General features: G+C 34.2%; 1 protein-coding gene across 1 annotated transcript in view; it reads left to right on the top strand.

Annotated features, from left to right (window-relative positions):
- The window catches only part of C2CD6 (C2 calcium dependent domain containing 6), a 147,797-nt gene extending 135,128 nt beyond the window's left edge, over positions 1-12,669 (top strand). Inside the window, exons 15-18 of the mRNA XM_064586921.1 lie at positions 4,019-4,093; positions 5,228-5,438; positions 5,487-8,740; positions 11,385-12,669. Coding sequence (XP_064442991.1) covers positions 4,019-4,093; positions 5,228-5,438; positions 5,487-8,740; positions 11,385-11,732 — 3,888 coding nt within the window. The 3' untranslated portion in view covers positions 11,733-12,669. The remainder of the gene's footprint in view (positions 1-4,018; positions 4,094-5,227; positions 5,439-5,486; positions 8,741-11,384) is intronic.
- The last annotated feature ends 2,245 nt before the right edge of the window (positions 12,670-14,914 follow it).

Here is a 14,914-nt window from a genome sequence, read left to right as displayed (position 1 = left end):
ATTCATTGCAAGAAAACCCCCACCATAAGAAATGTTAAAGGAAAGTGATACAAACAAAATGGTGAAATAAATAGCTCCAAGTTCTTGTTCCTCTGAAAAAAACTGAAAAAGGATCCAGAAGCTGTCTGAACCAGCTTCATGGGAGCTCTGGAAAACAATCAAAGTTTATGGCAACCAAGCAAATACCCAATGAAGAAAAAGTCATCTTCAAAATGGTAGGAAATTTCATGGCATTTTTACTCTTGCTCTACTCCCTCCTAGGATGGCAGTACTCTTGGTCTTGAGCAGTGGCAGCCCAGTTCCCAGTTACCTTCATTGAACTAGATAGAGCATAGGAAGACCTTATGTGCATATCATTGTGTATTTATGTTTTAATCTTGCTGGGTGGATACATGAAGGACTGACCAGTTGAGTTCTGTCTCACATGCAGGCAGGTTTGTTAGGTTCCTGTCAGCTGAGTCTGCCTCTATTTTAAGATACTCTCTCAGAAGATTCTTCCAACAACTTACAATTACGTGTAGTTGGCCAGAAACTTGTCACATAGTTACCCTTATCTTCAACAGAGGCTGGACAATGTACCCCCCCCCCTTTTTTTTTTTAGCAAAGGACATTTCTACCTAAATGCTAAAAATTTTATGTTCTTGAGATAATATATATTGTGGGAAGGCAATTATCAGTCTCTGTCACAGAGAACAAGAGACTAATTAGGAGACTAGAAGAAAGAGATGATAATGGCTTGTGCTATAGTGGTAATGGGGTTGATGGCAAGACCTAATTGTACAATTGATATATTTTGAAGGCAGAAGCCAGAAGACTTAATGCTGGATTAGATATGGTAAGGAGAAGGAGAGAAATAAAGAGTGAAACTTAGGTTACTAGCCAGTAGATGGTAGCACCAATTACTGAGATGAGGAAAAGTCGAGAAAGGCCAAGGTTTTGTGGGGTTTTTGGAGGGAGGGAGGGGAGCAGCATTAGTAATCCAGAATTTTCTTTTGTGATATGTTAAATTTGGGATGCCTCTTATACAGCTAAGTGGAAACCAATACCTTTTTGAATTTCTCAGGGTTGTATTTAGAATCTTTTCCAAGGGTCACCCTCTCCTCACATTCCTCAGAAATATCTCTATTTACTCTGGAGTTAGTTCTGTTTGCTCTTATTGATTCTTCACTTGCATGTATTGATTTTCCTCATATACCTGGTAAACTTTGTTGGCTCATTTTATATTTGTGAATGACAGAATATGTTGATTGTATAGGTATGCTCTGTGTGACAGGCAGGCTTCCCTGGGGTGTATATGGGGATGCAAGAGCATAGGCAGGATGGCTGGGAACCCAACATTTCCAAAGAACCCATGTGTTTCTCTCCTAGATGGAACTTCTTTTTTTTTCTTTTTATACCTCCTCTGTTACCTAATGTGGAAATGTCAGTGACAGCAAGCTCTATTCTGCTCAAAACTCATAGGATCTCTACCTGGGCAGATGGCACATTTTCTTTAGAAAGCAATATTTTTTCTATTTTTTTAAATTATCATGTTCAGTTAGCCACTGTATAGTACATCATTAGTTTTTGATGTAGTGTTCATTGATTCACTAGTTACATATAACACCCAGTGCTCATCACAACACATGCCCTCCTTAATACCCAATCACACTATTACTGCCCCCCACCCCAAACCCTCAGTTTGTTTCCCAGGGTCCATCGTCTCTCATGGTTTGTCTCCCTCTCTGATTTCTCCCCCTTCAGTTTTCCCTCCCTTCCCCTATGGTCATCCGTGCTGTTGCTTATGTCCCACGTATGAGTGAAACCATATGATAATTATCTTTCTCTACCTGACTTACTTCACTTAGCATAATCCCCTCAATTTTTTTTTTTTTTATGTTTTGGGTGTGCAACTGGGAAAGACAATGCTGCCAGTGGCATGTGCTCTGTATGCTATGGAAGAGAAGATCCAGCTGTTCTGAATGTAGCTCTTTAATTAATAACTATGACAAATGCACCATCACCTGATTCTCTTTGTATATGCTGTCCTTGAATTTTTTTGTTTCTCAGGCCCACCTGATTTCTGCTGTTCAAGGCTCTAACTTTCTTGATGGGGGTTTCCATTCAATCAGTCTCATCTGCTTTCATATTTTCTGAATTTTCTCAACTTTCTAAATCATGGTGTCTCACCTTATTGATTTCCAGTATTGCCATGGGATTTTTCTTTTTGAAATAATTGTTTTCTGTTAATTTACCAGAACCTTGGAAGGTAGAAAAGATCTCCATGTTTAGTCCATCATCTTGACGCTCCTATATTGGTTTGTTTTATTGTTCTTTTCTAGCTTCCTGAGATGAATGCCTAAAGCATTTCTCCCCAGTATAAATGTACTGGAGTTTTTTGTTTATAAAGTGTTCCATGTTAATTTAAATAATAATACAGAGTTAAACAATAAAAGTTAATAGTGTCCTGTTTCCTCTCCTCCAGAGATGTTAATTAACATTTTATGTCCTTTCACACATTCTTTCAAGCTTATCTTAGGGAGGAGTTTTTGTTTCTTTTGTGTTTTTTAAAAAAAGGAGATCATGGGGTTTTTTGTTTTTTGTTTTTTTACTGTTCTTCCTCTTCTCATATATATTTTATTTATTTTTAAATTTTCTACTAAATTTATTTAAAATAATGAAATTTCAAATGTTAGAGTTCAAACTGTTTTTTAGGGAAATTTGGGGAAATTCAAGCAAAGAAAAACAAAACAAGCAAAAGAACAGATGTGGAAAAGTCTGAGATGTATTTCAAGAATTCAGAGTTAGATACATTTGTCTGAAGGAGAGAAACTATAATGTGGAATATTGAGAAACTCATAGAAATAATTTAGTCAATGTGTTAGGGCAATGAATAGCAGCAAAAGTAGGAAGCTGCTGAAAATTTAAGAATAAGGTCATGTTATTAACTGCTTAAAAGTAATGAACACTTAAAAGTATTACTTATAGAAACATCATTCATTGAACTGTTATTTTAATTAACTTGATATATAATGAACCTTCTGCTGTCTAAAGGAGATAGTATATTGGAAAGTAGTTTGTAGACTAAGTACTCTCAAAGAGATGGCGTCAAGTTTTGTCCAGATGAGTTGGCAGTGTGGATGCACATTTTGATGCTTCCAAAGCATCATTCTCAGTCACTGTGGTCTTGATTGTGTAATGAAGGGAGTATCAGATAAAAATTTAGGACACTTAGGATTTAGGCTACTAATCATCTGGGTAACGGGAAAACAAACTTCAACTTCAGATTCTTGTATGAAACAAGGGGTAGGATTGGATTATCTCTAAAGCACCTTTCATCTCCAAAAATTCAGTGGTTCTGTGATTCTGTAATTGTTCCTATACACCTTAATCTAGCACCAAGTGTTTCCTTAGGCAGGGTTAAGTACCCATTTAGCAATTATAGGTTAAGGAATCATTGAAAATGCTTTCTAGCCCAACACAATATCAAATGCCATTTATTTATTTTTTATTTTTTGTAGGGGTGGGGGAGGGGCAGAGGGAGAAGAAGAGAGAATCCTAAGCAGGCTCCACACTCAGCACATTAACCCAATGCGGGGCTTGATCTCACAACCCTGAGATCATGACTTGAGCCAAAATCAAGAGTCAGACGCTTAACTGACTGAGCAGTAGGGGCCTCTCAAATGCCATTTATTATCTAAAGCATTTTACAACCTTTTAAAATGAGATTATATTAATTCTGACATTTCTGTTTCTTTTCTACTTTTGTTTCTGCTTGAAGTTGCTGTGCATTGTTTTGATTTCACAAATTCAATAGGGTGAATATTATAGTATCAAGGAAGCTAAGGTTATATGTGTAAATGCATTATATATGTATAGATTTCTTTGATGATTGGCAAAGTAAATTATAGTAGTTATGAGAAAAATATTTAGATTATAAGTTTTTTATGTTTTTAATAACTATTGAAAGGATAAAATTATCTTGGGAAATATCCTTGCATTACAAGCAGCCTAAAATTAAAACTTCTCTTTTTATAAGGTGATTTTTTCACCAAAGGAACACATTTTACCAGCTTTCAGACCAGAATATATAGAATTCAAACCAAAATACCAGGTGAGTCCTGAATTATCCTATCCCAATAACAAGTATATTTAAGTACTAGGCTTCTCTAATACTTTATATAATTCAGTGGTTCCTAAACCAGACTACCCATTAGAAACACATGGCTGTCTTTGAAAAAATACATGTCCTCAGGTTCTACCTCTGACCTGATGAATCTCAGTCTAGAAATGGAGCCTGAGAATCTGTATTTCTCAGAAAAACCCAGGGGATCCTTATACTCTCATCTGGATATCAACTAATATTTGAAGAACAGTTGCAATAAATTGTATCCATTACAATGAAGTTTGAACAACTAAGTTAAAATAAACTAAAACAGATACTAGGCTGATTATTTCACATTTTGCCATTTTCAACTGGTTAATGTAGAAGTTGTATGAACAAATATAAGAATATGTTTGAAATATTTGAATAAGAGACTTCATCTCAAAGTCTATTTCAATGATATACTAGCTTGATCCCAGAACTACAAAACTGCCCATGGATATTACACTGAAATTTCACTGTAATCCGGAATTTTTTTGTACTGCTCTCTCTTAACCATTTATGAGGTATGTATGGTATTCATCAAAAAGTAAGATTCTACTGTGACATTCTGAGGAATGGATGGAACTCACCATCATTGTTGAAATTCCCAGGCTTAAAAGCAGATGATATATGCTCCCAAGTTAGTCTTTAGAAACTATTTGTGATACTTCTAATGGGATATCTACTACTTGCTTTGCATTTTAAATTTTTCTTATATTGCTACTAAAATGGTAAATATTTATAAGATAGAACTTAGATCCTGATGTTAGCCATTGTCTAAGTAAGTGCAGCTCACACTGGAAATTAATTTCTTTAAAAAAAAATTATGTAGGAATGCTGTGTAAGTATTTTAAATATTCTAGGTAGCAAAAATCTCTTGGACACAAAATAGTATCAGAATTAGGAATTCTAAAATTTCACATTAAAATTTTCATCATTCCAATTTCAGATATTTTAAAATAATTAAAGTCAGTTTTCTCTTTGTAGAAGGTGGGTGGATAGATAATTTGACAGACTGCTCAAAGAAAATTAACTAGAAAATTTATTATAAATTCAAATAAATACTACAGAACTTCTTACCTTTTGTTTTTAATATTACAGTTCCAGAAATTCAACTTTAAGGATGGTTTTGATCCTTTTCTAAGGAATATAAACAAAAAAATGTCGGTCAGAAAAAGGAAAGACCAAGATATGTCCAAATGTAGAAACACTTTAAATGCAGAGGTTATAGAGCATGAAGACCAAGATCCTCCTTACCCAACATATTCAAAAACTGTAAGGCCTACTAATAAAACCTGGCCCCGTGATCCTGGTATCACCACAGTAAGGACTTTAGACACTAAGACTAAGTTAAAGTCAGCCCGTGATCCCGATTTCATCACAGTAAAGACTTTAGACACTAAGAATAATTTAGCCCGTGATCCTAATATGACCACAATAGAGACTTTAGATACTAAAAATAATTTAAAAGAAAGACTACCAAATGTATCTCTACCTAATTTTGAAGGAGAATCATCAGTGACTGGAAATATAAATACATATCGCCTCTCAAAATCATTAAGTCTTACTTCCCACCTAGAAAATTTAAAACAATCAATGATGCTCAAATCAATTTTAAGTAAAAATCTGCAAGACCTTTCAGAGAAATTATTTTCTAAACCAGAGGTTCCTATGGACACTGAAGCAAGAAAGAAAAGTCATAGTTCTTTACTTCTGAGTGTTCACGACGAACCACCAAGTAGTCTGGAAAACAAAGTATGTGAAAAAGTTCAAGACTTAAATAACTGGCTTCCAGAAAAAGACATTGTAAGTTCAAAGTCTCTTTTAAAACAAATAATTAAAGATATTCCTGCAGATTCACTCTCAAGAGGTGGACCAAGAAATTCTCCAGAAGTAGAAACAGCACTTGTCTCTGAAAAACACTTGGATGCTGGTGAGATCAATTTTCCAATTAAAAAAAATAATTTCAAACAGAAACATTCAAAAATTGAAGTGTCTAGCTCCAAACCAGGTATAAGTGACACTGCAAATGATTATGTTACAAAGCAAATATTCACTGCACCTATCTTCTCAGAGTTGGAAATAGGGGTGAAAGAATTGAGTGAGACACCAGTAAATTTGCAGAATCAATTACCCACAGCTTGGGAGAGTTTATCTTCAAATATTCTACTTCATTATGAAGAAAACGATGATGAAATAGAATTGCCACAGGCCAAATCTGTTAGAAGCCAGATAATACAAGCATTTCCTATAGATACTCTTTTAGAATCTGGGATAATCAAAGTGATAGAATTAGATAAACAATATCAGAAGAGTTCCATGCTGGATACAGAGACAGTCTTTGCTGAAGAAGAGCCAAAGTATTCCACAGAGGATTATTCAGAAACCCAAAGCAGAACAGAATCTCTTTCAGAGCAGAATACACTCATCATTCCCAAAGAAACCACTTCTTCTTTTAATAGAGTTGAATATATGGATGAAGGCCAAAATATATCCCTACAAGATTCAAAATATCAGTCAACACCAGATAAAAAAACAGATATGCTAAGTAACAGTCAGAGGTTTGATAGAGAAGAAAACGATCTAAATTCTACTTCAGAAAATTTAAGTAACTCATTAATGGGTAAACTTAATGATTCAGATGTAATAATGTTAAGATCCTTTTTAAAACATATGTTTAATATTTTTTTCAAGTATAATCAGTCTGAAAGAAGACAACCAGAAAAAGAATTAGAAAGACTGATTCAGCATCCTTTTCCAAATAATACAGAAGACCTTGAAGAAATCAAAGAGAATTTCGATAAAACAGATAAATTAGACAGAAAACCTATTTTGAGTTCAAAGCTGCGTGTATTTCTAGAAGAACTCTCAGAGTCAGAAATAAAAAATTTAAAATCTGAACTAAGTAAACATATCCAACATTACCTTGTAGAAAGACTTTCAGAATCCGGACACATCACCAAAGAAGACTTACCAAAAATCTATCAAAATCTGTATTTGATGAATGAGAAAGTAGAACCAAAAGGGCAAAATATTTTTCTGGAAAAATATTCAGAAACTGTTAAAGAAGTCATGTCTTTTGTAAATAATTTTAATCATCATTTCATAGATAAACATTTGGAAATAAAGCTAAGATCTTTCTTAAATGAAATTCTCCAAAACTATTTCCTAAAAAACCTTTCAGAAAGCAGTTTATTTAAAGAGACAGAATCTGAGACTATCGACTCAAACATGTCTTCTCTAAGAACTAAAAGTGCCTCCATATCTTTCCATGAGTTAGGACGAGACATTTCAAGGGGGAATTTTGGGAAAAGGCTTGACTTAAACATGAAATATCCTTTAAATAAATCTCTACAAAACTATCTTATAGCTTTATCAGAAAATGAACTACTAAATCTAAAAGCTGATTTAAGCAAACACCTGCAGAGCCTTTTTATAGAAAAACTTTCAAAATCAGGACTAATCAAAGAAAGGCAATTAGAGGGGATCAACCAGCGTATAAATTTGATCAATTCTAGTTCCATACCATTTAAATGTATAAAGCCAGATTTATCTTTTAGAAATGAAAATCAGTTTATGGAGGAGAATTCAGAAAAGCAAAATAAATATTCAAAAATTGTTCAAAAAACTACTTTACAAAAAACTCCTGAGGATAGACTTATAGAAACAGAACTAACCAAAAAGGAAGAAAAGGAATATTTTCCCTTACAGAATATTAAGGAAAATCCATCAGTAATTGAGGAACAGAAAAGATACTATCCTAAAGAAGGAGCCAAAACCCTGAGATTAATTGAAGTACAACCTTCTTTCGTCAAAAATACCCAAGTGATTCCATTAAATAAGTCATCAGAAAGACTTACAGATATAGTGCTTAAGAAACAAAGGAAAGAACATGGTTTCATCCAGCTTCCTCGAGTAGAAAATCATGATTTTAAAACAGAAATGCAAGACCCACATGGTTGGAGTGGTAAATCAAAAACAACTCAGTCAAATATTTACTTTGAAAGGACACTAAAAGTGAAGCCCCTTGAAAAAAGGGAGCATAATATCTATAAACTGATGGCACAGGAGAAACCGGAAGCAGTACTCTCACCGTATCCAAGAATTCCTAATTGCAAAATGCCAAGTGAAAATGAAGAATATATATACAAATACACTTTTCCTTCCAGGCAGAATAACACTTTAACTCATTTCAATTTAGAGGCTGGGGAGAAATTGAAGTTAGAAGACCAGTATATTCAGAGATTGAAAGGAAATAATAACAATAATAAAAAACATCTAGTAACATTTGCACAATACAAAAAAATACATACTCTTTCTGTAAAGACAAATGGAATTTGCAATGAAAAATATGCCAAGTTCCCTGAATCACAGTCGTTTAAATACAAAGTTGTGGAAGCGGAGAAAAACTCAAAACCATCCCTCTTCCCAGAAGTATTAAAGAGAGAAAATCTAAAGCCCAAGGTCCGAAAAGAAAGAGACCATGTCCACAAACAGAAGAAGTCATTTAGCAAGATAGTTAAGATACTACCAGCCACACTGCCCACTGCAAGAATTCTAAGGAAATCTGTTCCAAGGACATTGCTTCATTGGACTGCAAGAAGAACTATACACGTAATACTGTCTTTCTAAGTCTTCTACTTTTGTATTTGGCAAAGTCTGTCAATAATCTACTTTAGGGTGTATATGTCTGTATGCAAGTATGTGTGTAACCTTTGTTGCCCCAAAATACAGACTGTCAAACTTAAAAAATTCTTCTGACATTCAAATTCACCTCACCCAGTTTAAAATGCAGTCACAAAATCAGGGGACTGTTAACACACTCAGTGCCTTTGTATGAAATAGATAAAGGGCACTCCATCTGGAGCATAAATTAGAAAAAATCACCCTTTCCTCTGGGCAGACTCTGTTGACTGACACAGCCTGGAGCCAGAGCATATAGCCCCTGTCAAAGGAAAACTGGCTGGATCTCAGCCATGACTCACTCCTCAGTCCGGGGCTGCTGTGCAGTCACAACGTATACAATTCTTGGCAGTGGCTGTATCCTATGGAAACACAGCTGGAATTTTGTTTTCATGCAGATATAAGTATATATAGTATTATGTGCCAGTTATTCTGATAAATCTTAGGGATATGCAAACTTTATAATCTATTGGATTATGAACAGAAAAATTTTAATTTAGCTTCTCCTCTCTTCTATTACCATTGCCCCTCTGCTATATCATGTGCTGAGAAACTTGGGAATTCAAATCTATTTATAATATTGACATAAAACAATTAGGAAGGTAAACCTGCTAACAGACTTTATACAAACCATTCTGAGGTTAAAAACTAGGAGTGGAAGGGACTTATTTTAGTTTTCTGGACTGCTGCTCTTTTCTGTTTGTATATATAAATAGGCATGACCCATAACTCTGAGATCTCATAAATCCCCAAATGATATTACATTGAAAATTTGATGTGCATAATCCTTTGAATGAGAAAAATAGATCTAATTTAGAACAGTTGCTTTTTTTCTTGTTTAGAACAGTTGCTTTGAATTTGCTCTCCATAGTAAAACAAATATTTAGCTTTAGTAAATAGTAAAAATAGTAGCAGGGAAAATATCAGTTTAGCTTATACTCTCAATGTTGGAATTCTCTTTTCTATTTAAATTTGATAATTTTAGTATTGAGTGTGTATGTACACACACATGTGTGTATCCACTAGGAAAAGGAAGTAGAAGATGGGTTCACAGTTTTGAGAAAGGACTTTCCAAAGTTCCTTTAGACAAATTGAATCTTTAATGTCACTTTTCCAAACAAAACAATAAATTGTGTTTATATTATATAATATGAGATCATCTAGGATCTCAGAACCTTTATCCTAAGAGTGGGCAGGAGAGATAGAGTTATCCTTATTTTCCTCTGTTAAACCAACAGTCCCTAAACTTTTCTCTCCAGTGAAGTTGACAACAGAGAATTGAATGGTAGCAGGGCATTTTTCAGATCATCAGAAAGACGTGCTCATCTGATTCTTTTCTAAAATCCAGGAAGCTCCCCAAAGAATCAAAACAGAAGACAAGAGAAATTGAGTTGTAGGAGAATCCAGAAAAGTAACCAGTTGTGTGGGTCTCCATGCCCTTTCGCTGTTATTTCATCTGTTGTTTCAGTTATTTCATCTAGTAATCAGTTATTTCATCTGTGAAGCAAGAATTATGTATTACTCACCAAAGCAGCAGAAATTCCCTTAATAATGTTCCACGTCCATAAAAGGGGAGAGGAAGAATGTTTCCTTGCCTTCTTCAAACCCAGGCAAAGATGTAAAGTAGGTACAACTAGTCTTTAGACTCTATACCTCCTTTTTTGTAAATCTTTCTTGCCGCCCTAATTCTTCTCAGTCCTGCACAACTTTCCCCCACCCTCCAATTCTATTAATTCATTCACATCTTCTCTCTAAATCAGAGTAGCTTATTCCTTTGGTGTGGTCATCTCTGCAAAGTGTTAAGGGACAAGATGCTCAAGCTGCAGAGGAAACTAGTTTATACTAGTTTAAGAATGACTAATAGCTCCATACCCTCTTTGAGATAATTGTAGGTTATTATATATTTATTATAAAATAGAGCCATATTATATAAATTTGAAAAAAAGAGAAAAGAAAAACAAAACCCATAATCCCACCACCCTAACCCAACCATCATTTTTTAAAAATTGCTTGGTGTATATCTTTCCAGTTATTTTCCTAAATGTCTTACTTCTTTACTCTCAGAATGTACATAAAAATTTTTATTACTTTAATATAAACAGTATAACTATATCCTAGATGCCAGGCTCTCTCTATGTGTGTGAAAGCGTGTTAAATAAGATGTTCATTAACTCTTAAAGAATGAAACTTTGGATGATATAAAGTATGAGTTCATGATTTATATTTAGGGTTGGAGAAAATATAATATGGAGAATTATAGAATAGGCTGACTGCCTTTAGGAGTCTGACCCCTAAGGACAGCTCTCCTAAGTTTTTCTGGTTTCCAGCTTCATATTTTCTATCCCTTCTAAAATAACAGATCCTTTGAAACAGTAAGATTTTTTTTTTTTTAAGCATGGTTTCTATGATAGTGTCTAATAGGAGGCATTGGGTGTAGGATCTGAATTTGGGGACTGCCTATAAAATATTTAATGCTCTCATTCTTTAACTGTTGATATTACACACTTCAATTCTTGTAAATTTAAAATGTACTTTTAAGAAAACTAATGCACCAACCTGATCTTTTAATATTTAGGATTGTTCGGATAGATTTGAGGATATACCTGTGACCTCATTTAAGCATGCTGAACAAGCAAAATCAAGAACAAGGCTTTTAGGAAAAAGCCCGGATGATAGCCATAATCAGTTAAAACACTTTGCAAGACCGAATACTGCTCCAGAGGTTCACAAACGGCGAGAGAACTACAGCGGAAAATTTACAAGTCCTCGAATGGTTTCAGCAGGCTTAGTTCACATAAATGATGCAAACCCAGATTATGAAATCCATAAAATGAGGCAAAAAAGAAAATTAAAAGAGAATATTGAAAAGTGTTCGCTCATTTGTGATACCATCCAAATGTTAAAAGTTCAGAATGATATGTAAGGCCAACAGTCGATTTCTCCAATTAACAAAATGGTTTGGAGATCTGTCCTTTTGTGGGATAGAAGTCAGCAACCAAATTTCATTTTGTTAGAACCATTTTGTTTTAATTAAAATGATAAAGAAGCACTTTTGATGTAAATGTGTTTTTGTTTATGAACCTTAGGGAACAGACCAAGATATACATATTCAATTCATATTTGTTAAGTTTTATTTCCTAGTTTTTCCCCCTTTTCACTGTATAACAATACCACACCAGTTGATAGTTCTCTGATTTCCCAAATCTTTGTTATTCTCTAAATTATTCCTGTCTACCCAGTTTTCAAGGTCTTTATTTGCAGTTATTTATGTTTAGCCATTTGTTATGAATATATTCTTATTCTTCAGCTCTAATTATATTTCCAGATTCAAAAGTATGTGATTTTCTGGGCTTAGAGAACATCTGTTAATTTTAATATCATCTGATATTACAACTTTTACACTATAAATAAAGATAATAGATTTAATAGTAATTCCTGAGGTACCTCCTATACTGGATTGACTCTTCTAACTTACTCAAAGGGCCTCTTTAATGGCACAAAATGTAGGAAACCACATAAAACTGTAGAAATTGCATAAAAATTAGCAAAATCAACATAGGATTTAAATCAGAGACTTCCTGGGGCACCCAGGTGGCTCATTTGGTTAAGTGTCCAACCTTGATTTCAGTTCTGGTCATGATCTCAGGATTGTGAGATTGAGTCCTATGTTGGGATCTGCACTGGGCCCCTCCCGCCCCCCTTTCTCCCTCTCTAAAAAAGCAAAAAACAAACAAACAAAAAAACCCAGAGTCTTTTGAGAATTGGTTCTACTTTTTTTTTTTAATTCAAGTATAATTAACATAGTGTTATATTAGTTTCAGGTGTACAATATGGTGATCCAAAATTGTATGCATTACTCAGTGCCCATCAAGGTAAGCGTACTCTTAATCTCCTTCACCTATTTCATCCATCCCCCCCACCCACCTCCCCTCTGGTAACATTTGTTCTTTATATTTATGAGTCTGGTTTTTTGTTTGTCTCTTTTTGTTGTTTATTTGTTTTGTTTCTTAAATTCTACATGAGTAAAATCATATGGTATTTGTCTTTCTCTGACTGACTTCTTTCCCTTGGCGTTATACTCTCTATATCCATTCATGTTGTTGCAAATAGCAAGATTTAATTCTTTTTTATGGCTGAGTAATATTCCTCTGTGTGTGTGTGTGTGTGTGTGTGTATCATCTCTATCCATTCATCTGCCGATGAACACTTGAGTTGCTGCCTTTTCTCGACTATTGTAAATAATGCTGCAATAAACATAAGGGTGCATATATCTTTTCAAATTAGTGTTTTTGTGTTCTTTGGGTAAATACCCAGTAGTAGAATTACTGGATCATATGATAATACTTTTGATTTTTTGAAAAACCTCCAAATTGTTTTCCACAGTGGTTTGCATTCCCACCAACAGTGCACGAGGGTTCCTTCTTCTCCACATCCTCACTAACACTTGTTATTTCTTGTGTTTTTGATTTTAGCCATTCTGACAGGTGTAAGGTGATTTCTCATGATTTTGATTTGCACTTCCCTGATGATGGGTGATATTAAGCATCTTTTCATGTGTCTGTCTTCTTTGGAAAAATGTCTATTCATCTCCTCTGCCCATTTTTAAATTGGATTATTTGTTTCTTTTGGGTCTGAGTTGTATAAATTCTTTATATATTTTGGATATTAACGCTTTATTACATATATCATTTGTAAATATCTTCTCACATTCAATAAGTTGTTTTTGTTTTGCTGATGGCTTCCTTTGCTATGCAAAAGCTTTTTATTTTGGTATAGTCCCAATATCTTAATTTTGTTTGTTTCCCTAGCCATAAAAGACATACTAGAAAAATGTTTATACAGCTGGTGTCATAGAAATTACTGCCTATGTTTTCTTCCAAGAATTTAGTTCCGGTCTTAGAGTATTACATCCATTTTGAGTTTTTTTGTACTGTGTAAGAAAGTGGTCTAGTTTCATTCTTTTGCATGTAGCTTTCTAGTTTTCCCAACCCCATTTGTTGAAGAAACTGTTTTTCTCTCATTGGATATTCTTGCCCCCTTTGTTGTAGATTAATTGACCTTAAAAGTATGGGCTTATTTCTGGGCCCTCTATTCTGTTCCATTGATCCTTTTTTTTCCCTTTCAAATTTTTCCTTTCAAAATTTTATTTAAATTCAAGTTGGTTCACATATAGTGTAGTATTTGTTTCAGGATTAGAAGTACCCTCCTTAATGCCCATCAACCAATTTCCCCTTTCCCCCACCCCTAAATTTAAGAGTCTCTTATGGTTTGCCTCCCTCTCTGTCCTTATCTTATTTTTCTTTACCTTTCCCTATGTTCATCTGTTTTGTTTCTTAAATTCCACATATGAGTGAAATCATATGGTATTTGTTCTCTGACTCATTTCACTTAGCATAATACACCCTAGTGGCAAATGGCAAGATTTCATTCTTTTTGATGGCTGAGTAATATTCCATTGTGTGTATATATATACACACCACTTCTTCTTTATCCATTCATCAGTTGATAGACATTTGGGCTCTTTCCATGTTCTGGCTGTTCCACTGATTTATGTGTCTGTTTTTTGTGCCAGCACCATCCTGTTTTGATTACTACAGTTTTGTAGTATACCTTGAAATCTGGGATTGTGATACCTCCAGATTTGTTTTTATTTTTCAAGATTGCTTTGGCTATTCAAGGTCTTCTGTGGTTCCATATAAATTTTAGGATTATTTGTTCTAGTTTTGTGAAAAATGCTGTTGGTATTTTGATAGGGATTGCATTAAGTCTGTAGATTGCTTTGGGTGGTGTGAACATTTTAACAATATTGGTTCTCCCAGTCCATGAGCAAGGAATCTTTCCATTTGATTGTGTCATCTTCAGTTTCTTTCATTGACGTTTTATACTTTTCAGAGTAGAGATCTTTCATCTCCTTGGTTAAGTATATTTTTAGGTACTTGGTTCTTTTTGGTACAATTGTAAATGCAGTTGTTTTCTTAGTTTCTCTTTCTGCTACTTCATTATTAGTGCGTAGAAATGCAACTGATTTCTGATATTAATTTTGTATCCCGCAACCTTACTGAATTCACTTGTCAGTTCTAGTAGTTTTTTGGTGGACTCTTTAGG

The sequence above is a fragment of the Mirounga angustirostris genome, unplaced genomic scaffold (genome assembly GCF_029215605.1).
Source record: "Mirounga angustirostris isolate CCGP_5_RB_7025 unplaced genomic scaffold, mMirAng1.0.hap1 SCAF_3, whole genome shotgun sequence".
Classification (NCBI taxonomy): domain Eukaryota; kingdom Metazoa; phylum Chordata; class Mammalia; order Carnivora; family Phocidae; genus Mirounga; species Mirounga angustirostris.
Note: the sequence above shows the minus strand (reverse complement) of the source record. Positions and strands in the feature narration are given on the sequence as shown.